General features: G+C 44.0%; 1 protein-coding gene across 21 annotated transcripts in view; it reads left to right on the top strand.

Moving 5' to 3' along the window:
* The window catches only part of LOC137435080 (muscleblind-like protein 1), a 93,018-nt gene that overhangs the window by 18,930 nt on the left and 56,199 nt on the right, over positions 1–17,889 (top strand). For 4 of the 21 annotated variants that reach the window (XM_078784683.1, XM_078784693.1, XM_068128504.2 and 1 more), the window contains exons 2-3: positions 16,990–17,185; positions 17,412–17,591. In XM_078784683.1, coding sequence (XP_078640809.1) covers positions 17,141–17,185; positions 17,412–17,591 — 225 coding nt within the window. In that variant the 5' untranslated portion in view covers positions 16,990–17,140. Of the gene's footprint in view, positions 1–13,141; positions 13,451–14,871; positions 15,081–15,152; positions 15,291–16,678; positions 16,783–16,989; positions 17,186–17,411; positions 17,592–17,889 lie in introns of those variants that run through there. The other 17 variants (XM_078784691.1, XM_068128511.2, XM_078784692.1 and 14 more) reach the window with 16 other exon arrangements.

Here is a 17,889-nt window from a genome sequence, read left to right as displayed (position 1 = left end):
TGAGGCAAACTGTACGGCCTTTTTCTTCAGGGTGGTCCAATAGCATTTATCTGCCTGGCCATTGTGTCTTGAAATCACTCCGAGCATAGGTGATTGAGGTCTTCATTTTATAGGATTCATAGCGAATCTGCTATTCTAAACCAGCAACCACCACGTCCAAATAACTGAAAAGAGACCCATTGAATTTAAAGTGTATATTGAAATGGGGAAGGGAGAGAAAAGGAGTACAAAAGGAGTACAAAAAGGTGATTGATGTAATGACATGTTGCAGTTATAACATCCCAAAATACATGCCCCAGGAATTAATATGGACAGGATTCCTTAATGAACCTATCCTTAAGGCCTCGTGGAACAGAGTGCTACCAGGGCTCAAAGTATCCACCTTCATTTTGCTGAAGGATCTTGATTCACAGATCAAGTTCTGAAGTTTTGTTGTTCTGAGTTTTGTTCCAAGGGCTCTTTTCAGGAGCCTCATTGAGTGCCGGACAGCCTCGAACTATAGTTAGGGAGGACAAGAGGAATAACGGGTAGGCTGGCCCAGTCGAGCTGAGTGAGGCCCCTCTGCCGACAGACTTGATGGGATAAACAGGCAAAAGTTTCCCCACACATGATGTGCTGTGGGGTGGGTGTCCGGCAACCCGGGTGAACTTGCTGCTGAGATTTTCAGGATCACAAGACCAGTTCCTCTTTCCTCTTGGAGTGGGGGGACGGGGGGACGGGGGGGGGGGGGGCGATCTAACAAATTCCTGGCTCTGGTCGGGAGTCCTCAAACTGATTTCTGGGGAGGAGCTGAGAGAAACTGCACTCAGACCTCACTTTCCAGATCCCATCTCAAACTGTTATGTCTACCTCAAAATCCGATTAACCATCCCTCATGTGATGCTATCAGTCATTCTGATTGGTTGCTTGGTTCGAGTACACCGGAATTGTGGTTTAGGAGAAAAAGGCATTTTTGGTCATATATAAATATATTGATAGGTAACACTTCAGGTTATTGGTAACACTTCATCCCTGCCTAGATCAGGCCAGCCCTCCAAACTGGATGACCAAGCAAGGAGGAGACTGATCAGAGAGGCCACCAAGAAACCAATGGCAACTTTGAAAGAGCTACAGGCCTTTATGGCAAAAAGTGGTCACTGTGTGCATGTGACAACAATGCCCCAATCACGCCACAATAACTGGCCTGTACAGTAGGGTGGCAAGAAGGAAGCCATTACTCAAAAAGCCCACCTTGAGTCCTGTTTGAGGTATGTGCAAAACCACTATGGAGATTCTGAAGCAATGTGGCAAAAAGTTTTGTGGTCTGATGAAACCAAGATGGAACTTTTTGGCCTAAATGCAAAATGTTATGTTTGGTGCAAACCCAACGCAGCACATCACCCAAAGAACACAATCCCTACTGTGAAGTGTGGTGGTTGCAGCATCATGTTATGGGGATGTTTCTCATCAGCTGCTGAGATTTTCAGGATCACCCCCCCAAAGCCCTCTCCCTCCCACAGATCTCTCGATGTCTCCATGTCTCTCGGTCCCTGCTCTCAAATGTTGTGTTTGTGTCCTTCCCCCTCTCTCCCCATCTTGTCTACCGCTCCCGATGTTATTTGTTTTATGTGTCTGTTTGTCTTTCTGTGTGATTAATTTTCGCTCTTTCACGAGCCTCGATCTTGTATACAAAAAAAAAAAAAAAAAAAAAAAAAAAAAGCTGGGACTGGGGCACTTTTTAGGATAGAAGGGAAAATGGATGGAGCAAAATACAGAAATATCCTAGAGGAAAACCTGCTGCACTCTGCAAGAAAGCTGAAATTGGGACAGCATGACAATGACCTGAAGGACACAGCCAAAGCTACATGGGAGTGGCTAAGGAACAAAAAGATAAATGTCCTTGAGTTGCCCAGTCAGAGCCTGGTGTTGGCTTAGCGGTTAGGGTGCTGGCTTGGGATCTTAGGATCCTGAGTTCAAATCCCGGTCGATCGCTGAATTAACACCAGGGGGGTTGACTCAGCCTGTCATCCTTCCGAGGTCAGCAAATTGAGTACCAGCTAGCTGGGATGAATGATCCCAGTGTGTACCCCGATTTAGAATAGGTACACCATATCCCTGCGCATCGTAAGAGGTGACTAAGGGTTGGCGTCAGGAAGGGCATCCGGCCATAAAAACATTGCCTCAAACAGGGAACCATGATTGTCATGGGGCCTGCAAGGCTAACCCCCGCTGGTGGGGGGAAAATGGCCTTAAAACGATCATTCATTCATTCATTCAGTTGCCCAGTCAGAGCCACGACCTAAATCCAATCGAAAATTTGTGGCATGACTTGAAGATTACTGTCCATCAACGTTCCCCACACAACTTGACAGCTTGAACAGTTTTGCACAGAAGAATGTGCAAATATTGCCAAATCAAGGTGTGCAAAGTTGGTAAAGACCTATCCCAACAGACTCACAGCTGTAATTGCTGTTAAAGGTGCTTCCACCAAGTATTAACTCGGGAGGGTGGGATAGCCGATGCCTACTTGTAGAGCATTACATGCCCATGGACCACAGTCACCAGTGCATCGTACTGCGACCTCCTTAAAAATAATCTGAAACCAGCAATCAGATCAAAACGTCATGGACTACTCACTGCCGGTGTTTTGCTGCAGCATGACAATGCTCGGCCCCAAACTGCCTGCGCTACAGCTGCAACAATCGAGGACCTGCATTTTGAGTGTCTCCCTCATCCACCCCACGCGTCAGACCTCGCTCCTTCGGATTACCACATCTTCGGGCCACTTAAAGAGGTGCTTGGTGGAACCACTTTCCGATCCGACGAAGAGATCCAATAGGTTGTGCACGAATGGCTACACATGCAGCCAAAATATTTTTTTCTAGAGAAATTCAGGCCTTAGTAAAGCACTGGAGAAAATGCATTGAACGCATTGGAGATTATGTTGAAAAATAACACAGTTGTTATACACGTACATGCAATAAACAAGTTATGAAAATTATGTTAAGGTTACTTATTGACTGCCCCTCGTAAAAAAAAAAATCCGATTGACAAAAATTCTCCCTCCTCGAGTAAACTCTGATCATGTCAACATCGAAGTTCAGGTTTCTTCTTCAACACCATCCACTGTTGTTCATCTTGTCCATCGAACTGTCTTCCAATATAGCAAATCTGACTGGGATGCCTTGCATTATTTTCTTGCCGATGTTCACTGGATCTCAATCCTTTGTCACGAACCATCTAAAGCTGTCATGGAAGTTACTGAGTGGATCAATGTTGGTATGGACCTTCTTATCCCTTCTCAGACCGACCAAGTGAAACCACACTCTGAGCCATGGTTCACTCCGGCTTGTTCTGCTGCTGTCGCCCATCACAATCACTTTTTCAAACAGTATCACCGTGTTGGCTCGAGTGAGGTGCATCATTTGTTTTGCCTTGCGAACAACCTCTGCAAAACGAGTATTAGAGAATGCGAAGCGACAGTATGCAGAATCTGTTTGTAATTCTATCTCAAATAAACGGCTAGGTTCGAGGGATTTTTGGAGAATTGCTAATGGCATTCTCAACCGTAATCGATCATAGATTCCTGTCCTCTTCAATGGCTCTGACGTGCTTACTTCTCCTGTTGATAAAGTCAACCTCTTTGCTGAGCATTTTGCTGAAAACTCCACACTTGAAGACCCTGGACATCCATTGCCGGGTTTTTTTTTTTTTTTGTATACAAGACCGAGGCTCGTGTAAGAGCTAACATTGATCACAAAAAGACAAACTGACAAATAAAACATATGATAAAGGGAGTGGGCGACAAGATGGAGAGCAGGGACATCGAGAGATCTGTGGGAGGGAGGGGGCTTGGGGGGTGGAGGCATTGGAAGGGGGGGAGGGGGGGTTGGAGAGGTAAAAAAAAAACACATGGACACTGCTCGGACTTTCAGGAAATAAGTCGGTATTTCAAAAAAGTGGATCTGGGGTGAATTAACAGGGGTAGAAAAGATCAAGGTTTTGGATGGAGGAAGATAAGAGATGGTAGTGAACAGCTGTTTTAAAGACCTGGAGGGAGGAGATGGATTGAAGAGAGTGAGGGAGTTTGTTCCAGAGGCGGGAGAAAATAGGAATGAAAGGGTGAAGGTGAGCAGAGAGTGTTGATTTTGGCAGTTTAACCATAAGAGGGTTGCTGGCAGATCTTGTGCAACCTGTAGGAACATTTTGGGGATAGAGCACGAAGAGAGCTGGGGGAGCAAGGCCGGAGAGGAGTCGATAGAAGACATAAGGTCCACCACCTGCCTGCGGTGAGTGAGTGAAAGGCCCTCGGAGTTGGCTTCATCGCGGGAGATTCCAATGATTCTGAAAGCTTTGGTTTCAACAGCGTGACGCCGAGCTAGGTGTGAGGCAGGAGCACCAGCCCAGAGGGGAGAGCAGTATTCCATTGAGTTGCAGATCAAAGCCTTGCATGTGGTGAGGAGCTCAGGTGTGCCAAGGAAGAACCTCGCACAACGGATGATGCCCAGTCAGCGACTGGCTTTGGAGGCCAGCTTGGAAATGTGGTTTTCCATTGTCTTTGCCCAACTTTGATATATTCTCTATGCCCTACTCATCAACAATTAGGAGGTTTGCAGTCAGGAACATTAAATTTTGTGACCATAGTCTCTGCCTTTGTCTATTTGTGACCATAGCGCTTTAATCTCAGTCTGCAAAGACTTGAGTACCACACGGATGCTTCCTAGTTTGGAGGTGATGTGTTGGTATAATTTATGCACATGATGTCAGCGTCATGTCATAGGGTTAGTGTCCTTCTTTAGTTAAATTTACATGCATATATATATATATATATATATATATATATATATATATATATATATATATATATATATATATATATATATACAGTGCATTCAGAAAGTATTCAGACCCCTTCACTTTTTTCACATTTTGTTATGTTGCAGCCTTATGCTGAAATCATTTAAATTCTTTTTTTTCCCTCATCAATCTACACTCAATACTCCATAATGACAAAGAGAAAACAGGATTTTAGAAAGTTTTGCAAATTTATTAAAAAGAAAAAACTGAAATATCACATTTACATAAGTATTCAGACCCTTTGCTATGACACTTGAAATTCAGCTCAGGTGCCCTCCCATTTCTCTTGATCATCTTTGAGATGTTTCTACACCTTGACTGGAGTCCACCTGTTGGTGATTGGAGTGAATTACTTGGTGGTGAGGTGTTTTGAATTACGTGGTGGTGTGGTGTTTTGAATTATGTGGTGAGGGGTTTTGAATTACGTTTTGGTGAGGTGTTTTGAATTACGTGGTGGTGAGGTGTTTTGAATTACGTGGGGGCGAGGTGTTTTGAATTACGTGGTGGTGAGGTGTTTTGAATTACGTGGTGGTGAGGTGTTTTGAATTACGTGGGGGCGAGGTGTTTTGAATTACGTGGTGGTGAGGTGTTTTGAATTACGTGGCGGTCAGGTGTTTTGAATTATGTGGTGGTGAGGTGTTTTGAATTACGTGGTGGTGAGGTGTTTTGAATTATGTGGTGGTGAGGTGTTTTGAATTATGTGGTGGTGAGGTGTTTTGAATTATGTGGTGGTGAGGTGTTTTGAATTATGTGGTGGTGAGGTGTTTTGAATTACGTGGTGGTGAGGTGTTTTGAATTACGTGGTGGTGAGGTGTTTTGAATTACGTGGTGTTGAGGTGTTTTGAATTACATGGTGGTGAGGTGTTTTGAATTACGTGGTGGTGAGGTGTTTTGAATTATGTGGTGGTGAGGTGTTTTTAATTATGTGGTGGTGAGGTGTTTTAATTTTGTGGTGGTGAGGTGTTTTTAATTATGTGGTAGTGAGGTGTTGTGAATTTTGTGGTGGTGAGGTGTTTTGAATATATTGGTGGTGAGGTGTTTTTCATTTCGTGGTGGTGAGGTGTTTTTAATTTTGTGGTGGTGAGGTGTTTTTAATTTCGTAGTGGTGAGGTGTTTTTAATTTCGTGGTGGTGAGGTGTTTTTGATTTCGTGGTGGTGAGGTGTTTTTAATTTTGTCGTGGTGAGGTGTTTTTAATTTTGTGGTGGTGAGGTGTAATCGTCCCAAACTTGCAGCCTGCACTTACCCCTCCTGGATATATGGGCTGAGGAGTTCTTTTTACGGCGTAGCCCATAGGGCAAAGGCATCTCGAACAGTGTTTGTCCGTCTGTCTGTATGTATGTGTGTACGTATGTATGTATGTCCCCCTCGAACGTATACCAATCAAAGCTGAAGATCTGGTCACATGACAAGGTGATGTGATTATGTCTGATGTCATTATGGCGGCTGACTCTCCACACTCCGACATTTTGATTCCAATTTCGTTCCGGCTGAACATATGGTCGAACCTGTCATATATCACAATTGCCATGCACTACCTGTACGTTTTTCATTCAGTGTGAAACGCAAACAAACTGATTGTTAAAATGACCATCAAATATCGAAAGCATCGGTGTTACGTCTCTTGCAACAATACGGTAGTATAGGCCTTAGGCTTTACGCCTACACCTCGGACCGCTTCGGACAAATTAAGCCCATGTTTCTTAATACAGTAGTGTATCGTTTCAGTAGTATGGTTTTCGTAATAGTAATAATATTAATAATATAGTAAATATGACCATAACACTTAATAATAATAAAAAATCTTTATTGTCCCATACTAAAGGTGGTTCTTCATTCAGGGAAATTATTCTTTGGTGACACCGTAAGTTGACCATCATTAAAAAATAACATAAAACATAAAGGAAATAAGAAAATGAAATAAAAATATATAAAATATAAAATAAATATAAAATATGGAAGATTGACTAAACCTAAATTGCTGATAAAAATGTAATATCACGTACAGTCATGTGAAAAAGCAAGTACACCCCATGTAAAGTTTTGACTTTTTCAACATATTTCAACATACAGCTATTTGATCTTCATTTCAACAATATTGATAGATAAAGGTGATATAATATAACAAATATCATGAAACATTTACATTTTGTAGTCCATTGTATAATTTAAATAAACATAAATGCAAATTTCGCATGTGGGAAAAAGTAAGTACACCCTTGGCTCTAATCGGTGGTATTGCCCCCTTTGGCAGAAACAACCTCAAGTAGGCGTTTCTTATAACTGTCTACCAGTCTCTGACATCGACTGGGAGTCATTTTTTCCCATTCCTCCATGCAGAATTCTTTCAGCTGTGCGATGTTTGAGGGGTTTCTTGCATGCACAGCTCGTTTCAAATCCCCCCACAACATCTCAATGGGATTTAGATCCGGGCTTTGACTTGGCCATTCCAGAACCCTCCATTTCTTTCTTTTCAGCCATTCCTTGGCGGATTTACTGGTATGTTTAGGGTCATTGTCATGTTGCAAGGTGCAATTTCGGTTGAGCTTCAACTCTCCGACAGATGGCCTCACATTATCCTCAAGCACCCTCTGGTACAATGAAGAATTCATAGTGGATTCTATGATGGTGAGCTGCCCAGGCCCTGATGCAGCAAAGCTGCCCCCAAACCATAATATTTCCACCACCATGCTTTACAGTTGGTATCAGGTTCTTGTGGTCAAATGCTGTCTTTGGTTTTCGCCAAACATGTATTCTGGTACTGTGGCCAAATAGCTTTACCTTTGACTCATCTGTCCAGAGCACATTGTTCCAGAAGTGCTGGTCTTTGCCTAGGTGTTCATTGGCAAACTTTAGTCTTGCCCTGATGTTCTTTCTGGACAGCAAAGGTTTCCTCCTAGCACACACACCTCCCATGTAGATCAAATTTGTGCAGCCTCTTTCTAATGGTGGACTCGTGCACTTTGACATCAACAGTGGCAAGAGCTACCTGTAGGTCCTGTGATGACATTCTGGGGTTCTTCGAGACTTCTTTCAGCATCTTGCGGTCTGCTCTCGGGCTGAACTTTCTGGGGCGGCCTGGCCTGAACAAGTTGGCAGTTGTTTGGAATCTTCCCCACTTGTAGATGATCTTCCAGACAGTCGAATGATTGATTTCAAATTGTTTGGAGATCTTTTAAATCCCTTCCCAGACTCATAGGCATCTATAACCTTCTTTCTGAAGGCCTGAGAGAGCTCTTTTGATCTAGGCATGGTGACGCCGCACACTTCAACAACAAAGAGCAAACCAAACTAAATGTCTGAGGTTTAAATAAGACAGGTTCCTCCAAGATCCTCTCCAACGATGTTCTAATCATTTGCACCTGAGCTGGTGCACCTGATTCTAATTTTAGGTATTTGAAGAAGTGATAAATGAAGGGGTGTACTTACTTTTTCCACATGCGAAATTTGCATTTATGTTTATTTAAATTATACAATGGACTACAAAATGTAAATGTTTCATCATATTTGTTATATTATATCACCTTTATGTATCAATATTGTTGAAATGAAGATCAAATAGCTTTATGTTGAAATATGTTGAAAAAGTCAAAACTTTACATGGGGTGTACTTACTTTTTCACTTGACTATATATTACAAATAAATTTGTGCAAAATAATTGTTTGTATTATGATTTGTGTCAATCATGATAACACAGCAACTCAGGTACAATCATTACCCTCAGCTAAAACAAGCCCTTTCCTCTGTAATGACGCGTGGTGAGCCGAGCCGAGCTAGTATATGTTTGTCGGTCTTGTCCGTCTTACAGCGGATGACACTCAGCCATGTTGACTAACAAGCATGATCGCCTTTACAGCAGCCCTTCATGAGGACAAAGGCAAAACCGGGTACGAGCTGGATGCTGATAAGATAGCTGTCGAGGTTTTGTAAAAGAGGAAATAAAAATGACAAAGGACCCAAAACTCTATTTTCCTGCCTTGACCACTCGGTATGATTGGGTTTAGGTGTGAAAGATGCTCTGATTGGAAAAAACTCCATTTAAAAAAATGTTTCGGTTCCAGTAGCTTGCTGAGCTTTTTCGCAATCTTGTTAGCTCCTCCTGAGTTAGTTTATGAAGATTAAATATATTTGTCCCTTAAGACAATAAAACCACCGTTTAGAGGCCATTTTTCCCCGCAAGGCAGGGGTTGGCCTTTTCGGGGACCGTGGTAGTTGTTGTTTCTTGGTCCCCTTTTTGAAGCAATGTTTTACGGCCGGATGCCCTTCCTGACGCCAACCCTTTTTGCCGCCTTCAACGACAAACAGGGAATTACCAGTGAACTGGTACTCAATTAGCCGACCTCGGAAGGATGACAGGCTGAGTCAACCCCCTTAAGACAATATTAAGCATTAATATTTTTAGCTTACCTGGACTTTAGTCTGGTGAGCTTATGCGGTCGAGCATTGTCCGTAGGTGAGTCATTTTGATGAAACCGTATCAAAATCTGCGCTCATTAAGGGGTTTACCAGGGATGGGGGTTTTGTCCCCCCAAAATAGGTATTTCCTCTCTTCTCTGAAACTATACACACAGTATTGATGAAACATGGCCACAAGCTGCATATCTGATGCCTAACGAAGGTGTATTGACCACATCAAAATCTGTGCTCATTAAGGGGTTTACCGGGGATGGGGTTTTGACCCCTCAAAATAGGTATATCCTCTCTTCCCTTCAACTACACACAATTTTGATGAAACTTGGCCACAAGCTGCATGTCTGATGCCTAACGAAGGTGTATTGACCGCATCAAAATCTGCGCTCATTAAGGGGTTTACCGGGGATGGGGTTTTGATCCCCCAAAATAGGTATTTCCTCTCTTCTCTGAAACTATACACACAGTATTGATGAAACTTGCCCACAAGCTGCATATCTGATACCTAACGAAGGTGTATTGACCGCATCAAAGTCTGCGCTCATTAAGGGGTTTACTGGGGATGGGGGTTTTGACCCCCCAAAATAGGTATTTCCTCTTCTCTGAAACTGAATATGAATGAATGAATGATCGTTTTAAGGCCATTTTCGCCGCTATAGCGGGGTTTAGCCTTGCGGGCCCCATGACAATCATGGTTCCCTGTTTGAGGCAATATTTTTATGGCTGGATGCCCTTCCTGACGCCAACCCTTCGTCGCCTCTTCGATGTGCAGGGATACGGTGTAACTATTCTACATCGGCGTGCACACCGGGATCATTCATCCCAGCAAGCTGGTACTCAATTTGCGGACCTCGGAAGAATGACAGGCTGAGTCAACCCCCCTGGCGTTAATTCAGTAATCGACTGGGATTCGAACTCAGGATCCTGGGATCCCAAGCCAGCACCCTAACCGCTAATACCCCCAATTCCACTTATGCCGATCGACCCCGATCTGCACAACGGGAACGATCCTATTTGGAACGGGATCAGTCGGCATGATCGTAAACGGAACGTCTTCGATCTTTGTCGATCGGGACAAAAAAATAGATCGGGGCGATTTTTTAAACATGTTTAAAATTTCCATCCCGATCTGAAATAGCGAGTGATTGTTGCTCCTGCTCCAGGTGAGCTGGAGGACCCTCGGTCCTATTTTTATATTAACAATTAAGCATTCATATTTTTTATTTTGAGACATGAAATTATGTTATTTTAAAATGTTGGTTTCCATGATGGTGCACAGCAGATGTTTGTCACTATGTGAATTCTTTTTTTGTCATCAGACCATTTCCACCGAGCTCTTTTTGCTGTGTGCTTTACCCAGAGTAAGCCATTTTCCTTGCAAGTTGTCACTACGGCGTGAGTAGCTGATGCTTTTACTAAAAGAGCTATGTGTGAGTAATCGAGTAATGTTTGTTATGACAAACAGTAAACACCAAGGAACGGACTTGATGTTGTGAAGGCCTCACATGGCCTGCAATTATTATTTCCTTATTCCTCTATGAAGATGTGTGGGAGTCTTTTCATTCGGTAATGATAACGGCAACAATAATAAAGGAACTTGATGTTTGGCCGCTGGTCGTCTCTTCGGCAGCTTTTGCAACCATGGTTTTTGTTTTGCACGTCAGCAGTTGCTATATTTGGATTGAGAGGTCACTACAGCCTCTGACTTTTCATGTTAACAGGACTGCTCTAGTTATAAGCGAGCGAAGCTTGTTGTGAGTCAGTCACCGGCTGATGACGTATTTTGAGTGATTTTGCAATGGAGGATTGAGTAACTAATTAAGTTGGTGCAAATGTTGTTTTGAGCTTTAACCAGGTTTTTCTATCCCATCTTTGGGTGGATAGCTTGTTACCCTCGCCAGAGGAGAGGGTATTGCATTTGAGTCCGTTTGTTTGTTTGTTTGTTTGTCTGTCTGTCTGTCTGTCTGTCTGTTTGTCCGCACAGAATAAATATGATTTTCTCCGCAACCCTTGGTCCGATTGACAGGAAATTTTCACCATAGGTGCAACTCCACCTGTAGAATTTTTTGATGATAATTATGACGTCATAGGTCACGTGGTTCGGCCGCCATCTTGGGAAAACCGAAAAACTTTGCACCTCTATATCCCCGAAAGCGCTGAATAGAAAAAATTGAGACATGCCTCATTGCAAAGAACTCTCCATGGGGAATAAAATATGTTAATAATGATGTCATAGGTGCCTCCATAATGACGTCATCATTTCACAATTACAAAACTTCATCCGATCAAGATGATATTTCTTGAGCATATTCTAGGAATAAATTACTTTAGGAAAAAAATAATGAAGACGTCATCGGTCACGTGGCTCGGCCGCCATATTTGTTTTAACACTAAAGCCTTAAAAAACACTGAAAATACATCCTGGCGAGGGTTTGCAATCTCTATCTTGTTGGTATTGTCGATGGCATCTACTTCTGTAATATCTGGCCTTTGCTTCAATTGGTGGAGAAATTAAATGCAATCTGATTAAAGAACAAATCAGCAATCTGGTTCTTTGCCAGCAAGGGGCACTCCATCTCTGGAGAAGGGGTTGGTTCAGCTGCAATATCCTGGTGTTAAGATACCATTTAAAACTTTGCAAAACTTGACCTTTGCATTGGTATAGTGGTCAAAATCTCTGAATGTAGAGTCTGTGGTCCTCTGAATATGTGGTTGAATGTAGAGTTGACCATGTTAACTCATGAGGAGGGTTGCTGGTCGATAAGCTTAATGATCGCATCGCCTCAATGAAGCTCCATTAATTGTCAGATCAGTTTCCCATGCCCGTCGTCATTCTTGTCATTTTTTCTTATTCGTAGAAGATAAAGTCCACTATTCCATAACCTCGTGCACAATTTGAAATGTTTTTGGGTGTGGCTGCTGTCATTTATGGAAGATTTTTTTTGGAAAATAGAGAGGGAGAGAAAGAAACAGAGGTAGAGAGATGCACAGTGGGTAGTTTGCGGCAAGCACTTCCGTCCGCTTCCTGGCCCCACCACCAACCTTATCTGGCTCCAGCAGGTGCTTCCTGCTCTGGGCCCTGGGCCGAGCAGATACATAGATTGGGAACCAGACTTCTGCCCATGTATACAGTTCTGGCAGCAGACCACAGGATACCTCACGATCACACACGTCATCCACAATGCTCCAAAAGTATGGAACAGCTGCTTGCAATTGCATCAATTCAACCTGGGGGAGATAATGTAGCTTATTTAGCATTATTTTGAACATGTACATGTACATATATATATATATTTCCTTCAGCTCACTGAGTGCCTGATTCATTGGCCATCTGTATCATCAGCTGGAAACCATCCATCGAGGTTTTTACACTTCAACTCCACAACCTCTACGAATGGTGGGTGCACAACCCTAGTTGTGTCTGAATGTCATCTTCTCACGCAGAGAAATGGAGAGAGAGGAAGAATGGTGGAAGAAGGAGAGGTGAAAGAATATGGACTGAGAGGGAGGGGGAGGGATGAGATAAAGAGGGTTGTTGTTCTCCTCTTCCCTTTATGAGGGGTGAGGGAGGGAGAAAGATAAAGAGGAAGAGAGAATAAAAAGGAGGCAGAGGGGGCATGAGGGGATTTTACGAACAAATGAGCTGAATACTCTGACATCATCCCCCGCTGAAGTCATCACTTTCGAGTTAAACATAACCTACTTTAGTTTAATCATCGTGGCAACTCTGTTATTAATGAAACCGTTTTTATTTCTAGAAAAAACGTATCTTTCTATTTTATTTTATTTCATCACAAAGTCAACTAACTACTTTTGTCATCGTGGAAGCCGGGTCGTATCTCTCGTGAACCAGGAGCCACGTGATTGTGTAAGCAGCGAGTGCACACCCGCACTGTACAACCAAATGTACCCTAAGTTCCCCTCCCCACGGCTTTCCAAGAGCACGGTGTGTTCGCATACATTACTTGGCGTCTCTCCTTGCGGGCATGCGGCACCCGTTCCTTTTTACACTGATCGAAGTGGGAGTGCACAGGTGGGTTAGTGAGTTTGTAAGTGACAGATGGGCCTGGTTGCCAGTGGTTGGGCTGGGCTGGGCTCGACATTTGTGTAATGTTTAATCCCCGTGGCCAGTATGGTGCAGCTCTCTAAGGTTTTTCATTGGTACTGGCAGCCAAAAGATTGGCGTGAGTTGTCGAAGAAGTTGGGTGAGTTATTGTACAAAGTTCAAAATGCAATTTTGGCAATTTTTCAGACACTGCCTGTTCTTTTCAAGACTGTCGGCGTCCTTTTTATGGACCATATACTGTGTCTGCCTCTAATGACGATCATTTGATGATCTGACAAACTGTTGGGTCACTTTCACGAATGTTTCCAAACGCGCTTGGTGAATCGACTGACTTTGGTAACGCTTGCTTCCAACATTTGTTTTGATTTACCCTGTGCAGTGAGGTGTTCTTGTAATGCGTGACTGCTGGTTCTTACTGCCCAGTCCTCTAATCTGACACAGGTGCATGACATGTCGGTTAAACGTGACGGTCATTTTTGGGATTTGTTCAAAGGAGTTGGCGATGGAGAGAACAATTAACGTTCCACGATCCGTCACTTTGACCCAAAAATTCACAAAGCCACGTCTTGGTCCTTCATCATGGGATTTATCATCTTGTATTTTATACCGGTGCTACTGGCAGGTTTTGTGCACTAGATGGCCTTAAAAGTTCATTTTGCAAGCGACAGGTTGACTAGATGTATGATTGATTGTGATTCAGTCGGTTTGGGAAGGGCATTCCAGATTGAAATTCCACGCTGTCACCTTGTGCTGTAACGAACAAGTATTTAATCTCTCAAAGTGACACGAGCTTCTCTTCTCTGACGTGTCCAGCACCTCATCATGCATCTCGCAATCCTTTGGCCATACATGTTGCACTTTTTGTTTCGCGAACAAATTTTTCTCCCTTCTGAGAAACGCCTTTTTCATTTGTCGTGGTCCCTCTTGCCATTCACCTTGCTGGCTGAATTTGTGGGCCTTGCTGCTCACAGGAAGTCAAGCCAGCCACACAGGCACACTGTTGTGCACTGTTCTTGGGTATAGTGAGCCAACTCAGAGACCAGGAAACTAGACATGAAGGGTTGGGTGGGGTTGAGGAGGGGGAGTGGGAGGGGGTGGCAGCAAGTGTGACAGTGACGTGGCAAGCAGACTTGCCAGTTGTGTCGTTGCTGATGGAGGGTTTGACACTTTCCATCTCACATAAACTCGCAAATGTTCTTGCTTGAAGTTCAAGGTCTGTCTTCTTTGCTGCTGCAGCTTAAAGTGATGTGTCGTGCATCCTTTAATTCAAAACCAATTTTTTCTCTCCTGCTGTTTTTCAGAGTATTTTTCATTGTGATTATTTTTCTGATTAAGCTTTGTTGTATCACTTTCCAGATTATCCCCAACTACCCTCCCATTTTCCTTGTTTTTTTTTTTGTTCCTCCTCCACCCACAGCCATCCCTCATTCTATTTGGATTCCCTCCTCTTTCCTGCCCCACCCATCCTGTCCCAAAGTTCAGCCCACAGCCGTATCCCGCCCGTTCTCTTATTGGTCCATTATTAATGAGGTTGTCCCGCTCACCGACTTCCATTGGCTCATAGTGAATGAGAGGGCCCTGTTTGCCAGTTGTCATTGGTTGGCAAAGCGCAGGGGATTCGCTTGCCGCTGGCTGCATTTTGGGAAGATGCTTGGTGATCGTTTGGATATTTTGATGGAGTAGGATGTTACGAGTAATGCTGGCAATGTGACGATGCGCTGTGCTCTGTGCTGTGCCGCTGCTTCCTGAGCAATGCCGTAGCTTTGCGGGTGAGTTGTGCAGTGACGTATTGCTTTTGCTGCCTCTCGCTGCCTCTCGCTGCCTCTCGCTGCTGCTGCGTCATTCCTGGCTAGTGTAGCAACTGCAGCACGGGCACGTGCATGGAGGTCTTGGATCACAACCTCGGGAAAGATTGAGATAAAGAGGAAAACGGTAGATGGGGAAGGGGGTCCAGTTGTGAAGGATGATGCGGATGACAGGTATACGGAGCAGAAGTAACGCAAGGAAACTATGTTCGGGTTTTGGGGAGGGTGGAAGTAAAGGTAAATGTAAGAACTGGAGTTGGTGATGACAAATGGAGGTGTGAAGATGTAGAAATGATCACATCTGGTTATGTTTTATAGACTGTCTTTATCCCTGTTTTCATAAAATAGGAATCTGCATGCTTTGGGCTATTTCCTTGATGTGGATCTCAGGTTCCCAATGACCTTTGCAGATACTTTTTTATTGATGAAAAGGAAAAGGTGACATAAGAATGGCCTCGGTGTGAGGTCCACCTTTGATCGTTCCATTTATTATTGGTGTGTACCCCGGTTTAGAATAGGTACACCATATCCCTGCGCATTGTAAGAGGCGACTAAGGGTTGGCGTCAGGAAGGGCATCCGGCCATAAAAACATTGCCTCAAACAGGGAACCATGATTGTCATGGGGCCCGCAAGGCTAACCCCTGCTCTAGCAGGGAAAAATGGCCTCAAAACGATCATTCATATTCATTCATTTACCTTTCTGTCTTATGAGACACCGTATCCGTTGATGAGGCATACCTCAATGCTTGCTGATCATCCAAGCTCTTGCATCCAATCCTTGTTGTTGCATACATTATCAATTCCTCCTAAAAGTCTTTCTGCACCGCACTGTGGATTAGATCCAGATGTTTTGCTACTTTCATATTGACATAATTACTCGTCTGATGCAATACGAGTTTTAGAGGCCCAAGCATAGTGTTTCATGAGCAATTCTGATTCTTGTGCTGACCTTCAAATCCCTTTTCCCTGCAGCTCCTTTTGGCATGGCTCCCTGTCATTTTTATTATTATTAAATGGATGTAAAATTGTGCATGCACGGAGCATCCTCTTTAACCTCAAAACTTAAACCCACTTCGGCGTTAATCTTGCAGGTCTTTGCTCGGGGTCGGAGTAGGGAGGGAGAGCGGGTTTCGGCAGCTGCTTGCGATGACTGCCCAACCTTTTGGCTGTAGCGCTGAAAAAGGGCTGCTTGTTCCTCACAAAGCCGCGATTCTTCCCTCGACGTGCCCTCTGTTCCCCGCCACGGCCATGCCGGACTAGTCTCCATACTGTCTGATACGTTGTGTCGAACATTCCCATTTTAAAACTGTCACCCTTTGGGTTGTTGTTGCGGCTGCGTGCGAGATGCCTGACCCCAGACGGCGCTCGACTCTCACTCGACTACCTCTCCGTACCTGCTGTTGAATGTTTGAGGTGCCTGTTTGCCTGATAATTTACCGCCAGTGGTGGGTCAGACACCCGACGGCGTGCTCGCCGCAAGGCTGGGCATGCGGTTTGAGCCTCAGTTGACCGTTGTCAAGGTCTTGGACCGTCTGATGTTGTTTGTGTCCGTGTTTTTGAGCCTCGTGCTGTGGATGTCGCTTGGTGTTTGCTTGCTCTAAAATGCACATCGCATTGCAAAGGGATTTTGAGACGAGGCCGTATTCAAGTTCTGGACTGGAATGGGTAGGGATGGAATTGGACTCTGAATATTTTGTTTGTTTTATTTATCCTTAAACACAGTGAACACTGAACAGTGGTGGTCAACATTGATTTTGAAATTGGTTTAACTTTTTGATCTTTGCAGTGTTTTTAACGGTAAATAGTGCTGCAGTGAAAAAGCGACATTCCTACTTCATCCTGCTCTTCCCTGTGCTGCAACTTGTTTTCCAGCATCCTGTGAGTAGGTGCACTGTGACAAAAGTCTGGACCAGCGGATCGAGGTGTTTGTATTACAGTTTTTTCTTTCCTCACCGACTCCTGCTCCACCTGGCCTCCTTCAAGTTCTCATGCCGCTTGTGTTTACTCACATCGCTCACCGAGCATGACTGATAGACCAGATTTGCTCTGGTACGGGCGTGGTTCAGAGGTGAGCTCCATTTGTTTGTTTGTTTGTTTTAACCAAGCACGATGCTGGACAAGCATCGGTATGGTAATTTTGGAAGGTTGAAAGAGCGTTTCAATGACTGGAGCAGGGTTGGACGGCTGTGATGTAAAATTTGTATTGTGACATTTCTCAAATGAATTGCTGGTTGTTTTATTTCATTTTATTTTGAAAATGTTATGATTGTTTTTCTTTTTTTACCTGAGCACAGCAGATGCGAGGCTTGTTGGCCACGTCAGGCCGGGATGCACGCTGGCTCACGTTGGAGGTCTGTCGAGAGTTCCAACGAGGTACGTGCAGCCGAGAGGACGACGAATGTCGCTACGCACACCCACCGAAGCACTGCCAGGTGGACAATGGCCGTGTGGTCGCCTGCTTCGACTCTCTCAAGGTGCTCTTCACTTACTGTTGATATTTATTTGAGGTTTCCTTGATTGCTACATTGAGGTATCAGCATAATCGTTTCTTGAAAGTGTGTGTGTGTGTGTGTGTGTGTGTGTTTGTGTGTGTGTGTGTGTGTTTGTGTGTGTGTGTGTGTGTGTGTGTGTGTGTGTGTGTGTGTGTGTGATATGTATGATACGTCACGTATATATGGTCCGGCGTGCATGTGTGTGTGTTTTAATATGTATAAAATTTCACGCATACATGGTTGTGTGTGTCTGTGTGTGTGAATTTGTGTGTGTGTGTAT

This window comes from Myxine glutinosa, chromosome 9 (assembly GCF_964187855.1).
Source record: "Myxine glutinosa chromosome 9, kmMyxGlut1.1, whole genome shotgun sequence".
In the NCBI taxonomy this organism is placed as follows: domain Eukaryota; kingdom Metazoa; phylum Chordata; class Myxini; order Myxiniformes; family Myxinidae; genus Myxine; species Myxine glutinosa.
This window is presented reverse-complemented; position numbering and strand designations above follow the sequence as displayed.